The sequence below is a fragment of the Macaca mulatta genome, chromosome 9 (assembly GCF_049350105.2).
Source record: "Macaca mulatta isolate MMU2019108-1 chromosome 9, T2T-MMU8v2.0, whole genome shotgun sequence".
NCBI classification, from domain to species: domain Eukaryota; kingdom Metazoa; phylum Chordata; class Mammalia; order Primates; family Cercopithecidae; genus Macaca; species Macaca mulatta.
This window is the reverse complement of record NC_133414.1, coordinates 21,764,512-21,787,987: the sequence shown is the minus strand read 5'-3', so window position 1 is coordinate 21,787,987 and position 23,476 is coordinate 21,764,512. Positions and strand designations below refer to the sequence as shown.

The following is a 23,476-nucleotide window of genomic DNA, read 5'->3' as shown; positions in this document are numbered from 1 at the left end:
AGGCTGATGGGTTGGACAAAGTCATGCACAAATTTGCTCAAAATTTATAAATCTTACGCAGATGATGCCAAAATGTACTCTTTTAAAGCTTCAGAATAAAGTTAAACTATAAATGCTTAAAGTGTTAGTGTTCTGCTTTGGGATTAAGAATGCACATAGACATGGCTTTCCCCATGGAATAGTACCTAACCCATTTACAAGCTAAAGCATGTAACGAAGGAAAATCAAATGATAAAAGTTTTAAGTGAGTTTGTAAGTTTCCCTTGCAACTGATCTCATTTTGTAGCTCATTTATTTTCTCTCTCACTTCTTTAACTTTCTATATACACAATTATGACTTTGACTTCATTCAGAGTTTCTTCTAGTGTTTTAAGTCTTTTGTAATTTTTCATAATCCTCTTAGTTCTTTCATTTTCTTAAACAGAGTGATACTATTTTTTAAATGCTTACCAGCCTGTCAATATTATTCTAGTATTGGAATGGATTGAAACTATTATACAAGGTGTACCTAATTCATATTAGGTATCACTGTGACAACACATTCACAATTCACGTTAAGACACTGCTGTAGAAGGGATTTGGGTAATCACTGTGAAGATATAAAAGCAGGTGCATAAAACACATCTAAGGGCATTATGTATGGTGAGACCAATATCTGGCAAGGGCAGCTTTCCTTTTACAGTCTGTCCTACTGTCGGCAGCTGTGAAATTCATTCAGGGAAATATATAAAATGTTCTGGGCTGGAAGATCTTAGACTATGAATATCCTTTAAAAAAACAACAACCTGATAATCCCTTACCTTTTATCTTGGAAAAATGAAGCTGAATAAAATTTCTATGAAATAATATTAAAAGGAATACTTAATTCTATCCAAATGAGGGATTTTGGATAATAGTTACCAAATGATAGGCTGATTCTAGTCTCATTCAAAGATCGGTGCTTTTATGCATGTGTATGTGCAGATATCTTAAAGGGAAAATTTTAAGAATCAGGGCTGCAGTGAGCTTTGATCCTGCCACCGCACTCCAGCCTGGGTGACAGAGCGAGACCCTGTCTTTAAGAAAAAAATTGAAAAAAGAGAAGGTTTATGGTATTTATATATACTACAAATAAGACCGAAAATAAATATTTGGAATAACCCATTATCATTTTTCACTTCTTGTATGTGTATGTGCTCTTCTTTGTAATAATCTGCCTACGCATATGTTTTCAGCAGTCAAGATCTTTATGACACCTAACTTCTAAACTTTTCCTAACATCAGCTTTGTATATCAAGTTTTCATTTTTCTCTATTTAAAATATATCTTTAAATTATTGTTATTATTATTATTATTTTTGAGACGGAGTCTCGCTTTTTCACCCAGGCTGGAGTGCAGTGATGCGATCTCGGCTCACTGTAAGCTCCGCCTCCCGGGTTCACGCCATTCTCCTGCCTCAGTCTCCCGAGTAGCTGGGACTATAGGCATGTCCCACCATGCCCAGCTAATTTTTTTTGTATTTTTAGTAGACAGGGGCTTTCACCATGTTGGCCAGGCTGGTCTGGAACTCTTGTCCTCAGGTGATCCACCTGCCTCGGCCTCCCAAAATGCTTGAATTACAGGCGTGAGCCACTGAGTGCGGCCAAAAATTATTTTTGAAAAATAAAAATAAAATGTGCCCCGGCTTCTACCAAAGAATCCACAGGGGAAAAACAATCCTAGTACCTAAAATTTTCAGCTAAATATGAAACCAAAGGGGTTCATAAACTATTTTCTCTTTTAATTTCAGGCCGAGCCCTTGCATGGTTAAGATATTAGGGATTCTAACTACAGAAAAAACGTAGTATAGTTTTCCTAACAAGGATATTCATAGTTACTATGAAATACCGAAAATAGGCCAACAAAGCACTTTCAAGGTTTGGAGGTACAGAACAGAGTGACTCTTCGTGCCATTTATTCTGTCAATTTCAGAATAGTCACTTACATTCAAACAGATCATTTATATGCATAACCTGATAGGATAAGGATGAATGTTTACTACTTATCAAATCCATCAAGTTTCCTGAACATGGAAGAAAAATCCCCTATCACTCTGTTCCTATTGGTGTAGAAAGACAGATTTGTGTGTAAACCACTGGGCTAACATAAATATGGAACCTTGGGGGTTTCCAAGAATAACATCAGATCTCACATTGCTGGACCTCAAGGACCAGCATCTCTTCAATCCTGTCTTCTTTTCTGCAAAATGGATATAATAGTAAGAGCTATCTCCTGATGGTTGTGAAGATCTGACAGGATGCTTTTAAGTGGTTGGCATGGTGCTTAAAATATAATAAATCCTCAATGGAATGGCTGTGCTAATGTTGTTAGTGCCACTCATACTACTTGTTACTCTACTGATTAGTACACTTTGTTATATTGATTCTTTAGTATTATTGTTAATACTGTTACTAACTCTCATTAATATTCTGTTGATTACTACCCTTATTCTTCTCAGTCATGGCTGCACTACCAGGGCAATGAGAGAACTTCTTGAAATTATTCATGGAAAGAAGGAATCCATTACCTCACGGAAGCTTAGGGACATGCCGAGTGAAAGCAAGGACTTTTCAGTGAATAGTTTTTCAAGCGGAAAGGCCAAGATCAGCCTCTCATGTACTTGCATCCATCCGAAGGGAAACATGTTGTCCCAAACAATAGCTTGGACATGGGATATAGAATCCCCAGCCACTATTTGAAAAACAAAAGCCTAGCTTCTGAGGTCTAGTAGCCTATCTGAATAAGATCAACCCTTCAGTGGTTATCTGTAAGCAGCTTCTTTGGAAAACTGCAGAATACTAAATCAACCTCAAGTTCCTTGGTGTCTGAATTTAGGCACAACGTTAATAAAAACCTTTGGATCTCCCAAGGAAGCGGGGATTAATTTAGTTGCTGGTAGCCTGTGTGTGTGTGTGCCTCAGTACTGGAACCTTAGACACTGATGTTCTCAACAACCATACAATCCTTTTGCTATTTGCTGTGGTTTGATGCATATTATAGCTCTCCAGGAAAGTTATGAGCAGAATTCTATGTGTGTGCTGTGTAGCTCAGGAAGACAGAATCAGAAGCCGGAAAAAAAAAAAAAAAAGAAAAGAAAACAAAGAAAGAAACGCCGAAGACAAAAAATAACAAAACCAACAGCTCGGTAGAGCTTTGAATTTCATTTTAGTTTGTATTACGAGAACTAATAAATTGTGCCACATAGGACAGAAAGAAAAAAAAAGTGAAAACACTGAGCAACACTTATACAGGGTATTTATATTTCACTGCTTTGCACCAATACTTGCCTTTAACACAGACAGAATCATGCTGCTTAGGAGAATGGACATTATAAAGCTGTATTTATCACACTGACTGCCCCTTAGCTACTGGAGCACCAAGTCTCCTGAAATGTAAAGCTCTATGTCTTGAATGTGGAACAGAACATGTTTAGTCCAGGGAGTGCGCACTGGTCCTGACCTAACCTGTTCCACCAAACCACCTTTGCAAACAGACTCTGCTGTGTGGGCATATGACACTTCCACAAGTTGTATACAGTTGCAAGGGCTTTGGTCTCAAAGTGTTGGGGGATGGGATTAGAGAAGAAGTTGAGGTTCCCTTGGACTTTAAAACTCTGTGATTTGCTGGCCAGGTATGATGGCTCACATTTGTAATCCTGGCACTTAGTGAAGCTGAGGCCAGAGGATCACTTGAGGCCAGGAGTTTGAGACCAGCCTGGGTAACATAGTGAGATCCCATCTCTACAAAAATTAATTTTAAAAAAGTAGGTGGGCATGGTGGTACACACCTGCAGTCCCAGCTACTCAGGAGGCTGAAGTGGGAGGATTATTTGAGCCTAGGAGTTCCAGGCTGCAGTGAGCCATGATTGCACCACTGCACTCAAGCCTGGGTGACAGAGTTAGACCGTGCCTTCCTCTAAAAAAAAAATAAATAAAAATAACTCTGTGATTAGGCAAAGTTGGTGCTGCTGTTTTTTTTTTTTGTTTGTTTTGTTTTGTTTTTTTTGACACACTGGATGGCTTTAATAGGAGAATAGCAAATAAATGACTATATATTAAACTGGACCATATTAGAAGCAACCCTCCTGGCAGGACAGTAGGGTGATAAGGAGCACAGAGCATGCCTGGAATTAGAGCCCTTGTTATTATAGACCAGCTACATTCCTTAGAAACTATGTGACTATGAACAAATTACTTAAATCCGTGGGCTTCTGAGACTTCAAGTGTAAAATGGGATTACAAATAGTACTTTCTTCTTAGGGTGCTGTGAGGATTAAGCTAGTTAAACATGTAAAGCCCTCAGAAGATTGCCTGGTATATCGTTAATAGCCCAATAATTGCTAGATAATTTTATCATCATTATCAACTACATGGGAAGATTCTGTGAATATTTTAAAGCAAAACATGAATCACATGATCAGAAATGTTATATTTTATGCCTTCTAATTAAAGATGCTGGTTTACCAATGATAAGCTTTTTTCTTTTTTTCTTTTTTTGCTTTGAGAATTTTAAGAAGACTGGAAGAATTTATTCACAGGAATATTTTTTAAAAACTATGTCTAGTTTATGAAAGCATATCAAAATGCCTCTCTTTTCTTTCTTCTTTTTTTTTTATTTTTACAGAGGCCAAATTTGCATGTTTGAAATACAGGAATTTTAAATGTGCAATTTACCAAATTTTTATAACTGTATATACCAAGTAACCATCACCCAAATCATATGAAACACTTCCATTCCCCCATAAAGTTCTCTTGTCTCCATACAGTCCGTCCTAACAGCCCCGACCAACACTGTATAGGCAACCACTGTGCTGATTTCCATTATTGTAGATTAGCTTGATTTTACTTGAAATTCACATAAATTGAATCATACTACATGTACTCCACTGTCTCTGGCATCTTTTGCTTAACAATGTTTTAGGACTTATCTGTGTTACTGCCTGTATCAGCAGTTCATACTTCCTTTCTGCTGAATAGTAATCATTTGTGTAACATGCGCTCAATTTGTTCATTCTTCTATTGATAAACATCTGAACTATGTCCAGTTATTGACAATTATGAATTGAGTTGCTATGAATATTCTTTTACAATTTTTTTTTGTGTGTGGACAGGTTTCCTTTTTTTTTTTTTTTTTTTGAGACGGAGTCTTCCTCTGTCGCCCAGGCTGGAGTGCAGTGGCCGGATCTCAGCTCACTGCAAGCTCCCCGCGCGCGGGTTTACGCCATTCTCCGGCCTCAGCCTCCCAAGTAGCTGGGACTACAGGCGCCCGCCGCCACGCCCGGCTAGTTTTTTGTATTTTTAGTAGAGACGGGGTTTCACCGTGTTAGCCAGGATGGTCTCGATCTCCTGACCTCGTGATCCACCCGCCTCGGTCTCCCAAAGTGCTGGGATTACAGGCTTGAGCCACCACGCCCGGCCCATGTTTTCTTTTTTAAATAAATACATAGAAGTGGAATTTCTGACTTAAAAGGCCAGAACCTTATAAGAAACTGCCAAAGAGTTTTCTGAAGTGATTGCACAATATCACACTCCAATCAGCAATGTACAGAGTTCAAGTGCACCATATTCTCATCAATATTAGTCTTGTGTAGTGTTTAGCTATCCTAATGGGCATGATATAGTATCCCATTCAGGTTTGGTTGTTTACTGTTACTTTTTAGGAGTTATTTATAGTTTCTGGATACAAGTCCTTTGTAACATAAGCATACTGTAAATATTTTCTCTTATCGGTAACCTGCTTTTTCATTTTCCTAACAGAGTTTTGGATGAACACAGAATTTAATTTTTTTTTTTTTGAGACAGGGTCCTGTTCTGTCACCCAGGCTGGAGTTGGAGTGAGGTGATCATGTCAAACTCCCAGGCTCAAGTGATCCTCCTGACTCGGGCCTCCCACATAGCTGAGACTACAGGCATGTGCCATTATGTCTGCTTAATTTTTACATTTTTTTGTAGAAACAGAGTCTCGCTATGTTAGCCAGTCTGGTCTCCACCTCCGGGGCTCAAGCGATCCTCCTGCCTTGGTCTCCCACAGTGCTGGGATTACAGGCATGAGCCACTGTGTCCAGCTCCCGGCTTTGAATTTTGATGTTTATAATTTTTTAAAAATCAGTCTTCTTAGAGATATTAAAGTTATTAAAATTTGCAAAAAAGCAGCTTATGACTGTGTTAAATTCTCTATTATTTGTCTTCTATTTTCTATTTCATTTTTCTACTCTTATTTCATTCTTTTAAAATTAATATTTTTAATAAAATATCACAATTTTAGACACAATTAATTTGAGACAATCTTAATTGACTTATCTACTTAAATTGGACACTTGAGTTATTAATTGTAAACCTTTTTCCTTTCTAATCCTTTCTAATATAAACATTTAAAACCATAAATTTCCTTCTAAATACTTTTTAGCAGCATTCTATAAATTTGGTATTTTGTATCAGTTATCATTCCATCAAAATATTTTGTAATTTTCCTTACAGTTTTTTCTTCAATATATATTTTACGTATATCAAATATTTACATATATTTGCTAATATGTGTCAATATTTATATATATATATTACAAGTTTGATTTGCTTTTCACATATTTGAGGATTTTGTAGATATCATATTTTTCCTCCCAACTTCATTAAGCATAACTGACAAATAAAAATTGTATATATTTACAGTGCACAAAATAATTTTTTGTTTTTTTTATATATATATATATATATATACACACATTGTGGAATGATTAAATCATGGTAATTAACATATCTATTCACCTCATATGCTTATCATTTTTGTGTGTGGTGAGAACATTTAAGATCTACTTTCTTATCAATAGACATTATATTGTTACTGCTTCTCGTTTGATTCTTTTGCAGTCAGAGAATGTAGTCTATAAGACCACGATCTAGAAATTTAATATTTTTTATGGCTCAACATATGGTCTACCTTGGTGACCATTTCATGCGGACTTGAAAAAAAAACCCTCCAGGCACCCTGCTGTATAAATACCAATCATGACAAAGTGGTTGTCAGTATTGTTCACATCTACATCCTTCTTAATTTGTTTTTTTTTTTGGTCTAACTTAAAAAAATTATAATGGTTCCTAATGAACTGGCACTTTTTTCCTTTTTTTTTTTTTTGAGACAAGGTTTCACTCTGCAGCCCAGGCTGGAGTGAACTGGTGTGACCATGACTCACTGCAGCCTGGACCTCTTGAGCTCAGGAGACCCTCCCACCTCAGCCTCCCGTGTAGCTGGGATTGCAAGGGCACGCCACCATGCTCAGCTAATTTTTTGTATTTTTAGTAGAGATGGGGTTTTACCATGGTGCCCAGGCTGGTCTCAAAGTCCTGGGACCAAGCAATCCGCTCACCTCGGCCCCCCAAAGTGCTGGGATTACAGGTGTGAGCCACTATGCCCGACACCTTTTTTACCTTTTTATATTTTCCTCTGTTAATTCTCCTTGTCTTTAAATCTAGTTTAAGTCTACTTAATTTGATATTTATATAGGACCTTCAGATTCTCTGTGGTTATGTTTGCAGTGTATATATTTTTCTATAATTTTATCTTGAAGCATTTTATATCTTTGTCTTTATTTTTCACGTACATTTCTTATACACAACATAGAGTTGGATCTGGCTTTCTTAAAAGTCCGTGTGATAGCCTATGCTTTTAATAAAAATGCTTATTTTATTTACATTTGAAATCGTTACTGGTGTGGTTGTATTTGGTCTGCCACTTAGCTATTTGTTTTCTTTGTGTTCATCTGTTTTATGGTCCTTTGTTCCTTCTCTCTTGTCTTTTTCAGGTTAAACAAATATTTCTTAGAATTCCATTTAAATTCCTTCAATGAATTTTGAGCTGTATGTTTTTGCATTTTTTTCCTTTAGTGGTTGGTGAGTATGTTAACTGTGTTAAAAATCACTTATGGCTGACACTTTATCCAACAAGTTGTTAATTTATTACTGTAACTGAAGTAATATTTGGTCACAGTAGCTTACAAAACTGTTATAAATTAGTTTCACATAATTAACTGCTGTCCTTACTACCCAAGTTACATTAAAAAGCTTGCACAAATAATAATTTTGAGCTCTGAAGAATAAAACTAAAGCAAAAATTAGTCTTACTGTGAGCAGCAAGCCATTGAAAACCTAGCTGTTTAGAAGATTAAACTAAATTTGCCATCTAATGGATTAAACTGTCTTTAAAGCACTATGCCATTCTGAGACTAGCATATCTTTTCTCCCCATCAACCGTCATCATCAATTCCTTTTTTTTTGTTTTTGCTTAAAGTGGATCGGCATATTACATGAACTATACGCATGGCTAATTCAAGCACACGTGAACAAAATGTAGTGGTGAAGTCATACAACCTCAAGGAATGCTACCAGGTTTAGGAGGCTGCAAACACACCCTGATGAGCCCTTTACACATTAGCAGTTGGCTTCTTTCCCATTCCTATTTCATGTTTTATGGGTCTTTCAACTCCTAAACACCGTGACCTCTGCCCTCTTCCCACTCACTCTCACCATATTACTTGTGTCTCACTATACAGAGAAAACAGCGGTCTCAGACGAAATCCCCTGAACTTCTCCCTCCTGTCTCCCTACCCTCATTCATGCTGATTGGCCCCACCCATGTGTGTGGATATATCACTTCACTCCATGATTTTTTTTCTTCTTTATGAGGTGTTTCTCCTCAGCACCTGTGACGGGTAAAATTAAGAATCTCTATTTCTCTTCTTCCCTTTTTCTTGAAAAAGTAGTCTGTCCTTGGGGACTCCAATTTCCTCATTGTCCACAGAATCTTCAAATTCTGCCTGGAGATTGTACAATGGTGGATTGTTATGCAATCCAGTCAAGATCAATAAATGTCTTTATGCCACCAAATCTCATGGTCACTTTTCTGTGTGTGTGTTTTTTAACTTGACTTGTCTGCAACATTGACACTGTTCACTACACTTCCTCCTTGAAATTTTCTTCTCCTTTGGTTTCTGTGATACCAAACTTTTTTTGTTTTCTTGCTGTCTCTCTGACACTCTTGATTTTATTCACAGAACCTCAAATCCTGTATTCCCTCTCTAGTCTTTGGCCTTTCCTTCCTTCCTTCCTCCCTCTCTCCCTCTCTCCATTCCTTCCTTCCTTCCTTCCTCCCTCCCTCCCTCCCTCCTTTCTTCTTTCCTTCTTTCCTTCCTTCCTTCCTTCCTTCCTTCCTTCCTTCCTTCCTTCCTTCCTTCCTTCCTTCCTTCCTTCCTTCCTTCCTTCTTCCTTCCTTCCTTCCTTCCTTCCTTCCTTCCTTTTCTCTTCTTCTTTCTTTTTTTTTTTTGAAGACTCACTGTCACCCAGGCTGGAGTGCAGTGGTGCAATCATGGCTCACTGCAGCATCGACTTCCCAGTCTCAAGCAATCCTCCCACTTCAGCCTCCCCAGTAGTTAGGACTAAAGGTGTGTGCCACCATGCCTGGCTAATTTTTGTATTATTATTATTTTATTTTTGTAGAGACAGGGTTTCCCTGTGTTGCCCAGGCTGGTCTTGAGCTCCTGGGCTTAGGTGATCCACCTGGCTCGGCCTCCCAAAGTGCTGGGATTACAGGCATGAGTCACCGTGCCTGGCCACTCTTTTCATCTTTTACTATCCTCCCACACCTAATTCATCTCCTTAAATTCAACTATCATTTATATGCTGCTAATGCCTAAATTTGTATCTTATGCTTACATTTCTAAGTGAATTTCAGGCTTATTTAGAAAAATATCTACTGACATTTTCATTTGGATGTCAACATTAACATGCTCAAATTAAATTCATTGCTTACCCCCTTTCTCTTCCTGTATTTCCTATTCAATGGCACCATTGTCCACCCAGATAACTTACACCCATGTCCTGGGAACCACCTTCGTCACTTTCCTATGATGTAAATCACACATCCAATCAGATATTAACTTATGTAGCTTCTACTTCATTAGTAAATACTTCTCATGTGTACTCTCCTTTTTTATTCCCATTGACAACTACTACTTTATTTTAGCCTCCGACCACTGCTTCTATGGATTACTACTATAACTTCCTAACTAGATTTTCTGGCCTCTCATTCTTACTCCGGTCCCTCCTGTTCCCTGCAATACTTCAGGGGTCAACTACTAAACATGTAAAACATGTCCTGACACTCCCTTATCAAAATGACACAAATGGTTCCCAAGGTCTCTAGGTTAAAGTTCAAACTCCATTGCCTGGCATAAAAGACTATGAATGCTGACACCCCACTTATTTTGATACTTTATGGCTGGTAAGGCTGAGAAATAAGCCCCACCTTCTCAGCCTCACCAGCCATAGAGTACTATGTATATATCTTTACCCCAGGGAAATCAAGTCTTGTAGCTCTATAGAGTTACCCAACCAGATCTTGATGTTTCATGCTTCTGAACCTCTTTCTATGTCAATCCCTTTCCTGAAATTATTTTCTTCTATCCCTTTTCTCAGAAATCCTACCCATACTTCAAAACTTGGATCAAGTATGACCTATTCTTGTAATGTTATTTTTGTTTAGATACCTCTTCTCTGTTCTTCTATAGTTTTTCTTGAGTCCATCTTTGCACTCTTCACACTATACTTAAATATCAATTTACTTCTCTACATCATCCCATCAGGCCACTTGCTTCTTTAGGACAGGTATCAGAGGGTGTAGGTCTTTGCATCTTCATCACCTAACAATGGCCTGGCACACAATAGTTGAATAAATCTTTCTTAAGCAAATAAAACCAAGTTGAATCAATTCAGCATCAAAGTTAATTAATGTTTTAGTGACACACATATTTTAGTAGTATAGGGCCACCTCCCATAATCACTAGACATTTCACGTTTAAAAAAGAATAATCACTTTACACATGGAGAACACACTGAGAAGGCGCATAAGAAACATTGGGTAACACAAAACCTGTTCCTGGAGCCCCTCATATGTCTCAGATTCCAAAATCTAATGGAATATGGAAGTTTCTTTCCTCCAGTAGAAGTTCCCTGGTCTAGGTTTCTGATAGGAACAGGGCAGGTAGAAAATGAGACAGGAGGCGGGCACGGAAAGGAAAGTAGGTATCCACCAGAGGGAGGTGGTCAAGCATTTTGCTGATGGCAAATGGAAAGTGCATTTAGAGCTACTTTGTGGAAGCCATCAGTGTGCATTTTCTAAGAGGCACTCTGCTATATCATCTTGTTCTGTGTTCTATCAGCAGCATAAACTCTAACTACGCATTCTAGCTACAAATTAACCTACAGTGGAAAAAGCATATCCTGATGCGATTTTTCTTTTTCTTTTATTTTCCTATGCTAGACAACAATTTGTCAAGCTACTAGGCTGAACAATGAAACTGCAACCTTTCTAGGTCAAAAGTGTTTTGTAAAAATCAGCAATTTCATATGGTTCAACAAAATACAAAATACTAACGATCTTTACTAAAACAAATACATTTGTCAACAGTTTAAATCAGGGGTGTCCAATCTTTCGGCCTCCCTGGGCCACACTGGAAAAAGAATTGTCTTGGACCACACATAAAATACACTGACACCAACAATAGCTGCTGCAGGTTGGACAAGCTTGGCTTAAATGGATTCATTTTCACTTGCTATATTAACATGATTTAGGAGGTATAACGGATATAATGCTTTTGGATTCCTTTCCTCGGCAGAGTAAGATGCACTTTCTACATGTAGATAGAGATAATTTCTTGTTGTCACCAATTAAAATACTGTTTCAGGAGAGCCTGGAGGTATAGGTGAGGACCAATGGACCAATGGGTGGAGTCAGAGTAAAACACATTGTTCTTCTTTTGGTCAAATATCCATTCAACTCTTGATACTCAAAGTGTAGTCTGTGGCTTGGTGGCAACTGCATTATCAATGCGCTTGTAAAAAATGTAATGCAGAGGTTTGGGCTTCACCCCAGAAATACCATGTCAGAATATGCATTTTAACAAGACTCTCCACCACAGTGATTCTGAGGCTTCTTAATATTTATGCAACATTGAGTCAGACCATTTATTATCAACCTAACATTGGAATAATCTGGAAATTAAAAAAAATTAGTGCTCTGGTTCCAGCCCTAGAGGTTAATATTTAATTATTATGGAGAACAGTCTGAGTATAGAAAATTTTACAAGCTGGAATAATAAAATAACAATTACATCTCAGACTGGAACCAGGTGATGTAAATGTACAGAAAATGTTAAGAACCACAACTCTAGATAAAAGTTTGGGAGAGAAATCCTAAATTCCAGGGAATTTTCAAATTAACATTGTAAAATAGAAGAACTTTTCAGTATGATGATACATATACACTTAGAACAGGGTTACTGCTGTCATGAAAAGTAGTCAAACAAAGCAAAGCATAAAACTAAATGTCAAGATGTTTTATAGTTTTAAAAACAAAAAGTGATAGATATTCAATAGCCTGTCAAAATGAAATAACAGTTTCCCTTTGCTTATAGGACTATGAGCTACACAAAAGAAGTGTATGAAAAAAAGCAAGGAAAAGTATAAAAAAAACCGGGAAAGATACATTGCTTTGATGATTTATGTATGAAAGTCAAAAAATAATTTGACTGAATGATAAATGACTAGACACTTGATCTACCACTACAGACATGGTAATAAAAATATAACCTTAGAAGTATTCCAGGGAAAAGGCAGAATAACGTTCTAACATTTTATCTTGGGATAAAAAAGTCTTATGATATCTTCAGAAATAGGAAGCTGAACACAACAGAAATAGAATTTAGACCAGCCATTCCACAGGACTTCATTCAAAGTGTATCTGTTTTAGTTCTTAGAAATCAATCACCTTGCAGATTTGTACCTCTGAATTAACTTAATCGTGATCTTCAAACTGCTTAATGTATCAACTTTGGCATCTCCTTGATGGGGACACCATCCTCTGACTTAAGAATGCAGCCTTTCAGAGTTCAGGTTTCATAAAATTCCCAGCAATAAGAAGAAATGATGAAAATGCTATCACCTGTATTGGATATCATGCTTATCTGGAGTGCTGATACTTTAAATATTATCAACAAATAAGAACTTATATTTACATATTTTTTAAGCAACCTTAACTCTATCAAAGAGAAGAAAGTTTAAACGAACCAAGAGATAATACACTTTTCAGTACTTTGATAAATCTCGTTAACCAATTTTGAATAATGAAATCAAATCAGAATTTCAGAGCTTGAAATAATTTTAACATCTGCAGTGTAGCAGAGTGGCACAATTCAATTTGCTAGACTGAGTTGAATCTGGTTGAAGACTTTAGTCTTCAATTAAAAATCATGCTATTGATTCAATTTGCAAACCTCTTCTCAGCCCTGGGCATAGCTTTATCCAGTTTGCATCTTGAAGACATTGACATTTCTAATTAGGAAGTGAATGGCACTTGGAACCTAACCAAATGTCAAAGAAGACATTTAATAGTTGTACCTGCTAAAATATATAGCTAGGTCATTTTTTAAAAAACGTAACTCTTCCAGCAAGCTACTGCTAGAATTTGAAAATCCAAAGAAAGTGTGGCTTTAAATGTATATAACCATTACTCAAAGAAATACAGATATTTAAAAAATATAGCTGGGTGCAGTGGCTCACGCCTGTAATCCCAGCACTTTGGGGGGCCGAGTGGGGTGGATCACCCAAGGTCAGGGGTCTGAGACCAACCTGGTCAACATGGCAAAACCCCATCTCTACTAAAAATACAAAAATTAGCTGGGCATGGTGGCATGTGCCTGTAATCCCAGCTACTTGGGAGGCTGAGACAGGTGAATCGCTTTAACCCAAGAGGTGGAGGTTGCAGTGAGCCAATATCGCACCACTGCACTCCAGCCTGCATGACAAAGTGAGACTCTATCTCAAAATACATACATACATACATACACACACACACACACACACAAATATATATATACATTCTAGGATTCTAGGTACCCCTTACAGGTGAATTAAATCCATATTTCTAGAGAAACCAAGAAGGCTTAAAGAACCTTAAATCAGATTTCGAACATAAACTACAGCCCTGTAGTTTATTACAGCTAATTTACAGTAAATTATTTACAGTAAATTACAGCCCTGTAATTTAGAGGTCACATGCCAAGGATTCTGACGACACTGAAACACACAAGAGAATTAATGCATTGTGATTTTCACAGAAAGGATTAAATGGAAATGAATACACAATTACACGAGAAAAGGAAACTTCACGTTCAAATACTTTAAGTAGAATCAGCTGTTATAGAAAAGGTGAACTATAGTAGGTATAAGTAAAAGAGCTTATTGTGGCATTTCCCATGGGAAGACTGACTGTAAAATATCTAGGCTGGGCACGGTGGCTCACACCTGTAATCCCAGCACTTTGGGAGACCAAGGCAGGTGGATCACCTGAGGTCAGGAGTTTGAGACGAGCCTGACCAACATGGTGGAAACCCTGTCTCTACTAAAAATACAAAATTAGCCAGGTGTGGTGGCACACACCTGTAGTCCCAGCTACTCAGGAGGCTGAGGCAGAAGAATGGCTTGAACCCAGGAGGCAGAGGTTGCAGTGAGCTGAGATCATGTCACTGTACTCTAACCAGGAGACAGTGCGAGACTCCATCTCAAAAAAAAAAAAAAAAAAAAAAAATCAATTCTGTGAAAGAGAAGGACTATCATGATGTTGTTAAAGATTTGGAATTTGCATCAAGGCTAAATAGAATCACATCCCAGCTCTGCCATGTGCTAGCTAGATAACATTTTTGTACCTCTGTTTCCTTATCTATAAAGCATAAGTAATAATAGACTAAGTCAGGGGTGTTGTGTGAAATAAAAAGAGTTAATATAGGTATAGCATTTAGAATGGTGCCTGGAACATAGTAACCACTCAATTCAATAAACATTCTTCCTCTCTCCTCTTCTTCTGCTACTTTTTCTTCCTTTCTGTTTCCTCTCCCTTCTCCTCTTATTCTTCCTCTTCTGTTTTTCACATAAACAAGAGAAAGATAAGCTGTTTGATTATAACTACGTATTACTCTAAACTTAGTATTACACAAGTAACTAGCAATATTTCAGTTGGAGATAAAATGATGTCCTTACGTAAGATCTTCTTTTTAATTTTTCTGTTAAATTTTTTTTTATGGACAAGGTCTTGCTATGTTGCCCAATTTGGCCTTGAACTCCTGGGCTCAAGCAATCCTCTTACTTCAGTCTCCTGAGTAGCTGGGACTTCGTTGGATCATCTGCATTTTTAGAACCAGCCATTTCAATGGTCAATCAAAGCTCTATCTTACTAAAGAGACCTGAATGTATTAGGTATCATTCTCTTTGTTTCAATTTTTTCATGTTCCTTTTTCCAAATTATTTAGAGAGCTTAGAATTTCCACTCAACCCTGAAGACTAATAAAACTTCTCCAATCAAACAACTATCCTGAAACTTTAAGAGGCTCTAACTGGACCTAATATAAATGTATCAGGAAACTCACTGCACAATTGAAGATTCATCAAGAGTGACTTAGCAGATTGTAACTCAGTCTGGGTCCTCTCAATGAGAAACCCTGTTGTGTGACTTAGGTGTCCAGCTGCTCAGAAGTATTTAATGCTTTCATATCAAAGATGAAAGAAAAATCTCCTGGAAACTGAATGTATAATCATGTCAGCAGTGGATCCCACCAAGAAAATCAACTATTTTAACCCATCGAAATGACCCAGAAACACTCAGAGAGAAAGTAATGCAATAACTAAAAAAGACAGTGTAGGGAAATTCAGTCATTTGTTTCTAGCTACTTACTGACTACTTTGAAAAATGACATCCTTTTTTCAGAAAAGTACAGGCCCCTAAATAAAAATGCTTTTAAGAACAGTCAATTAGTCTCCAAAAAGTAACTATGTGAGATGACGGACCTGTCAATCTGCTTTATTACTGTAACATGGTATTTTCTATATGTAGTACCATAAATTCATGTTGTAAACCTCAAATATACATAATAAAACTCATTTTAAAAAACAGCGGTCCAATTAAATAAATTAAATCAAGAAATCGAATGTGCTAAAGTTCTTTGCAACAACACAGATACATTTACAAAAATGTATTAGTTTGCATGTTTTTAAAAATTAACCTCAGTAAATGTTAGAAAATATTAAATTAAGTACACTTATTCATTATTACCTCAATCTTGCAGAAATGTTTATTCAATTGGAGTGGAAGGACAATACTGAATTGTTTTCAATATGCTTAATTAAATAATGAAGTTAGATTTAAATTGGTAATCCTTCCTGCATCTCCACATTCCATAAAATAAAAAACAATAGCACACTAACTTAGTAAGGATGCTATAAAAAGCAATGTGTGATTTCCCCTAAGTACCCTTTTGAAGAACCATTTATCTTAATACTAGTCAGGCTGGTCTGTTCTAACTGCACTTGAATGTTTTTAGGAAAAGTGCTCTGTTAACAACCATAGACATAAAGAGTTTGAAGTCTAATTGTGATATTTTGGAATTCTCATGACTGCCTGCTGCATATCAATTATGTAAATATCATCTGAGATTCTGACCGTTGACTCTCTAGTATACCAAAAATCCTATGCTTAAATCGTAGGATTTACTCAACAATTGCTTGGCATCATAAGGTACTGCTTTAAGAAAATCTTCGAAGTTTTATGATTCTTCGATGGCTCAAACAAAACTAAGTATTTTCATTGGGATAATTGGTAATGTTTTAGAAAACTGTTTATCACAGTATATTCCACAAAAACATGAAGTCCACGACATACTATTCATAAAAAAATGTTGGCCGGGCATGGTGGCTCACGTTTGTAATCCCAGCACTTTGGGAGGTCGAGGCGGGCGGATCACCTGCGGTCAGGAGTTCAAGACCAGCCTGTCCAACATGGTGAAACCCCGTCTCTATTAAAAATACAAAAAGTAGCCAGGTGTGGCGGTGGGCGCCTGTAATCCCAGCTACTCGGGAGGCTGAGGAAAGAATCGTTTGAACCTGGGAGACGGAAGTTGCAGTGAGCCGAGATTGTGCCACTGCACTACAGCCGGGGCAATAATGAGTGAAACTCTGTCTCAAAAAAACCAAAACAAACAGAAAAAAAGTGTTAAGAGCAAGCAGTGGAGACATGCCAGTATGAATTCTTTATAACCGTGTTGAGGATTACTCAGGATGCATGTTCTCTGAAAGCAGAGATTTGTCTAAGCCTTGTTCACTTCCGTAGCCCCAAGCCAGCAACAATGCTTGGCAATTAGCAAGCATTGAGCAGAAATCAGTGAATGAATGAATGATCAGTTTTCCAGCGGGAAATTTCTTTAATTTTTTTTCCAGAGTCTCTCACACTTACTTGATCACAAGAATCCTTTTTTTTTTCCCATTAGCAGGATAGAATATTTTAGATAAACAAAATAAAGAAAGAAGGAAAGGAAGGGAAGGAAGGAAAGAAAGGAAGAAGAGAGAAAGCACAGAGAAAAATCTAACAAATATACTTATAATGACCACCCATATTAAGATTTTAATGTAACAAGTAAAAGAGAAGTCTCTTGGGGACTCTTCCCCCATTCCATTAACTTTATACCACATCTCTTCCCTCAAAATGAGGTAACCCCAACATAGGGTTTATGTCTACATGCTCCTAACATCCTCCTCTGGGCAGTTCTGAATTGAAGGATTGCTAAAGTCCCTTTACGCCCTAAGATTTTAATATATTTCTAGCTAGTATATATTTCGCAGATGATCATTTCCAAAACTATCCACTTACTGCATTAATACAATGATGAGTAAGAAATGAATGAAATAAAACACTACAAAATGATGCAAGACAGTAGGAAATTGATATAATAATGGTATTTATGAAGAGGCTAACTGGTCTCTCTTTCAGATGGATTGATATAAACTCTAAAGACATACAGAGATATAAACAACGTCCTAAAAAGGCATAGAAGTACTAGCTACTTAACCTAAACTGAGGGATTTTGAAACTCTTCTCTACCATTATAGAGAAAAACATGCCTAACGTACACATTGGATTTTGACTTACTCAAGAAATTGTCTAGGGCTTTAAAGGCAAAACCATGCCTAGATCAATGTCAAAACGTGCTCGCATTGACATAAAAGATGCTACCAAGAAGAGGGCACCCTTTCCCTGAGCTGAATAAAAAATTACTAATGAAAATCTCTTTTATTAAGACCCAGCAAACATGAGCCAATATAGTTCAAAAGGAAGAAGATCTATTTCTAAAAACATAGTCAATGTCATTCACAATATTGTTTCAGTAAAACTTTTTTCCCTCAAATTTTCAAGTACCATTATAGATATTTCTAAATTGTCTTGGAAAACTTTTAAGTATGTTACCAACGAGGTATTCTTTCAAATATCTAAGTTTTGTTCTTTACTTCATAGAGCTGATAAAAAGACCTAGGACAATATATTTTCATACTTGCTCTATTTCTAATTTTATGCATAGAAGGTGCTGAAGAAGCAGACAATTTAGTGAAACACAATTGAACCCAATACCTGTAGCTGTGCAGATAACTACACACCACTATAATGCAGCAAGGACTAGACCAACAAAGAATAGCAAGATGTGTAGTTGAATTTTCCACTTTATCATTGGGAATCGGTGTCACATAGTTTTATAGACAAACACAAGGATGAGGATTTCATTTCACTTTGAAGCCAACCCACTGACTCCTTCCCATGTTAAATACCAACAGAGAATAAAACACAACCTCACCTTTTATTTAGAAGTCCATATGGCCTTTCTTATATTAAGATAAATGAAATGAATTCATATTTTAAAAATGTTTATGAAAGAAAAGTGTCAATTCCTACCTCCATTATCTTTTAGATGTAGTGCTATCTTGGTATCATCTGGAAGAGAAATTCAAAGTTATTATAACAGAAAAAGATTTCAAAGGAGCATAAATCTCATGACTAGTAATTGTCTACTAACTGCTTTGATTGGAACATGACTGGATTTTGATAATTTATTGAGGTAATTTCTAGTACAATGAGAGGAAGTCCTTGCTTTACATGATGTAGTTCTAAAATTTCCTACAGAGATTGCAATGTCAAGATTTTGGTAACATATTGAATGATTCTTAAGTTCTACAAGAGAAGTAAACAGTTATAATTAAAACTTAAAATACAACTATTTTTAATCCTCTAAAATTACTTATTGTCATTAGAACCTATAGTTATGATCTTATTTATTCATTTTTAAAAATCAAGATCAAGGAAAATCCAAATTAATTGTGATAGTTAAGATTTGTCAATATTTACAAATTTAAATCCAAAAGTTAAATGTTTATCCATTGCTAGAAAAGATGACCAAAATTCTATATAAAGAGATCTTATCCTGACTGAACAAAATGTAGGATATGCTTTTTTATTTTACTGGTTATAGTTCACTCTAAAGGGTAGGGTTTCAAGTATAGGAATATTTTCATGGGCTTTAATATAATAATCCAAAATAATGTGGATTAAAAGATAATGTTCTAAGTAAAATGCACTTAGTGGCTGCTCTCCACCTCACTTTATTCTAGTTCACCTTATAATATCAAATTAAATTCCAATTAAAAGAAAAAGTTCCATATTTAATTTAATTTAATTTAATTTTTAATTCAAGCCAAAGAAAGTGAGGCTTATAATAATAAACAAGTAAGACCCATTTATCGCCCTCAAACCTGATTCGTGGCCAGTCTTATGTGTCTGCCCACTCCCTCCTGGTGGTATCATTCAGAATAGAAAATGATCGTATGTTGGGTAATACACTTTCTTCCTCCTGAGCTGTGCCCATGCATTAACACTCTCTAGTATTTCTGCCTTCCCTAGAAGATGAAATAGTTGTTTTCAAGGACAATTTCTATGACACATACAGTGTTTCTGTGTAGGTTATAGACCAATATATTTTATTGACTGCATTCTGGAAAACATTAGAATTATACATGAATAGAATTATCTATTGTTTAGAATCCAGAATCAACGGGCATTTTATATGCATTTTGCCTTTCTAACCTGTGATCGTGAAGTTGGATTTGCTTACTACAAAATTTAGCCAGATAGGAAGAAGTCTGTATTTCTTTTCTAGGAAGGAGAGGACAAGAAGCCAGAATCCGTGGTAAAAGCTATGTCTTAAAAAAAAGGCGCAGTGCATTAAAAGTATCCCAGCATTTACTTTTAGTTCACAATAAGTTTGTCTTTTTCCCCTTTGGATGTCCCTTAAAAATCCAGTTTGCCAAAGAAAAACTTTAGAGAGATCTAGAGAGTAGGAGCTATTGCAGTACATGTCAACACAGTGGTTTTTCCTTCCTTCGGGAAAGAAAAAAAAAAAAAACAAGTAAACTATCTCTTGGGTACCTTCTGTAGGGAGGCTGGTGGGAAACTGAGAGGTCACTGCTCTTCTGGTGGTAGTCAGGACCCTGAACTGGGTGGTTGTCGCTCCTACGGTTGTGGTGGTTCGAGAAGAAGTTTCCACTGGTTCTGTGTTCTCACACATCTTCTCTTTTGACTAGTAAGAGAAATGAAAAGGAAAACAAATTGAATGACCGCAAATCTATTTTTAGAACTTACATCAAAGAAGCTGGGCTGTAAGGCACAAAAGCCTCTCACATCAAGACAAGGAATACATTACTTTTGCACAAGGCTATATTAATGATTTTGCTAATTTATGAAGTTTATAAAATAGGAAAGAAAAAAGGATGGATGTAACAAGCAATTTCCCTCTTTAGATATTTAGGTTTCATCGTTTACTGCTGTTAAGCTTTCATATTACTGTTTACCTTGCCCTAAATTTTACATTGGTATATTTATGAAAGACACACTGTCAAAAGGGAAACTTTATACCAGAAGAAAAACATGTGCATAAAGATAAGGTTTAAAACATACTCAGGTTTGTGGAGAAAAAGTGCATTCCTTTCGCATCAAACCAAAAATGCTAAATCTGAAATATGTGCTAACTTCCCCATACTACTTCATTGTTTCAAAAATCATCTGTCACAAGTTGAATGAATGTTTAAGATTTTGTTTTGCTTTATGAAATATTCAAAGCCACATAAGAAAAGGATTGAACAGAACTCATGTAATCACTCAGCCTATCTTCTTCCTAGCAGAGTTATATTGAAAACATCAGGAAATGGGACATACTGAATTTTTAATTTTTAATTTGTGAAAATAAATCCCACAACCTGCACTGGTAACAACCTCCAACATCCAAACTTTTATAGCTTAGAAGTTGGTGTTTCTATCCACCTTTTGTGCCTCTATGGACTCCCTCTCTCAGGTGGGCCTTAAGTAGAAAATAACTATTCTGGACATGAGTGGTTCTCACCCCACATTTAAAAATTATTGTTAAATAAATATCATTCTTAAACTTCTCTCATCATTAGTGGAGCACTAGGCACCTTTCCCCTTGTTAATGAAGACTTCCTGAGACAGCCTCCTTTTCATTACTAGGATGTAAAACAGGTTTATTCTCCACTTCAAGTCCAAACATACCAGGTTCTCATTCAATTCCCCAAATTCCAGTTCCTGGGCCTCATTTAATTCCCCAAATTCCAGTTCCTGCACCTCTGAGCCCCATTAATCTAATTATTTCCTTTCAGATACCACTTTAGTTGTCATCCCCACACCCTGGACCATATCTGTAGTGGAAAATGTTTGAGATCTGAAATCATAAGCTCAGTTATCCTTTTTCAGTCTATCCCTGTACCTGTGAACTTCAATTCTTTTTATTCTTTGACTACTTAGAAAGCCTAGCAAAACGATTCTGTTTTTTTCCGTTTCTTTTCCCCCATTACTTCAACCTCTCATTTCAACAGCTTCAAGCACCTTGCTCTATTCGTTGTTTTTTTTTTTTTTTTAGTTTTTTTCTACAACACCTTTAAAGAAGATCCCCAGTATAGTAAAAGATCTGCCTGTTCCCTGTCTGCTCCAAAGCCAGGCACAGCTGGAGAATAGTCACACAGACCCGCCATGGGGGCTCCACAAACTCATCTCCTGCATCCTCAGCAGGGCTGTGCATACCGCGTGGCACAACAGACCTGCTGTGTCTTGCCAATTACCTCTCCCATTATGCTCAGTATGAATTTCAAACTCTCTCCACTTTACCTAAAACTGCAATCCCATCATGATGCTCCCGGTTTTATTCCTTGGGCTCACCTTTCATTTCCTTGATAAAGAGACATGATCAGCAAGATTTCTTTAAATTTCTTCATGAATCAACATACTTACTTGACTCTGGGCTGATCTATTCTTTCCTTCTTTGATAATGGATGGGGACCTTTCCTTATAGCCTTTCTTTCAACCTATGTCCTAGCTCAACTCAGCCCACCTTCACAGGTATTGTGAATTTGCTTATGTGATCATAGTCCTTTCTCTACAATATTTGCCACCTCTAATTCTCTGCTGGCTCCTTACCAGCAGCACTTAAAGGTACGCAAGTATATCTAATCTTATTTTGCAAACCCAGTCCTCCCTGTTCTCCCCAATGTATCCTGATATTATACTGCTTTCCCTCCATTCATAGACAGTCATATTTGCAGAGAGATCAGTCTGCCTTGGTCTTCTCAGACTCCCAGCTTCCCCATTTATAACAATCTTCCTCTTACAAATCCAACTGAGTTGAAATGTCTCATACCAATGTTTCTAAATAGCTTCTTAGCTAAATACCCAACATCTTCCATGGTGTCCTCCTGACACCTCATCAGTCTATGGTGGAGATGTCCACTCCCTTGTCTTGGGTTTCTGTGACACACACTCTTCCCAATGTTCTGACACCTCCCTCACAACTCCATCTCGATTTCCTTTTATTTATGTCCATTCCTTAAGTGTTGGGGTGGTTCTTATTTATGGATCATTCTTGATCTGCCACTTCATTCTATGCATTATCTTTTGCAATCTTCTCTACACCCATGACTGCAATGAACATCTTTATGTTGATTATTCAAAAATCTGTATTTCCAGTCCACATTCCTCTTCCAGATTTCAGGCCCAAAAAGTCATCTATTGACCAGGTGGTATGCATGTGAATGTCACATACATCTCAAACTCAAGAAGTATAGAATGGAACTTGCCAGATATTATTCTCTCCTTGTGTTTCTATTGTCAATGAACAGGACCTAGTATTCAGTAAACAGGATCCCATGTTCAGTAAACACCCTAATGTTTAAGTAAAATCCAGGACTCAGATTACTTTTAGCCAGTAATTGCAGACTAAGGAACTAAATAGCCCTCCTATTACAAAACAAATAAATTCTGAATAAAACTTGAATTTTAAAGCATTAGGATTTGCAGGAAGTAAAGAATATCCCAACGGTGCCTTTCCATTGTTTATTCCCCTCCCCACTAAAAAAAAAAATAATAAAACAAAGCAAAAGCGATGTGCTATAAAGATAGTAGGAGCTGTATACATTAAGGGAAGTAAAAAAGCAAAATTTGCCCTGAGGAAAAAAAACCAAAATCAATATCGCTCTAAAGA

The 23,476-nt window shown here is 36.8% G+C and overlaps 1 protein-coding gene across 2 annotated transcripts in view; it reads right to left on the bottom strand.

Moving 5' to 3' along the window:
- PLXDC2 (plexin domain containing 2) overlaps positions 1 to 23,476 on the bottom strand; it is a 468,173-nt gene that overhangs the window by 48,422 nt on the left and 396,275 nt on the right. For both annotated transcript variants that reach the window (XM_001094803.5, XM_028826043.2), the window contains 2 exons: positions 20,359 to 20,509; positions 18,832 to 18,870 (listed from right to left, as the gene is read on the bottom strand). In XM_001094803.5, the coding sequence (XP_001094803.1) occupies positions 18,832 to 18,870; positions 20,359 to 20,509 (190 nt within the window). The remainder of the gene's footprint in view (positions 1 to 18,831; positions 18,871 to 20,358; positions 20,510 to 23,476) is intronic.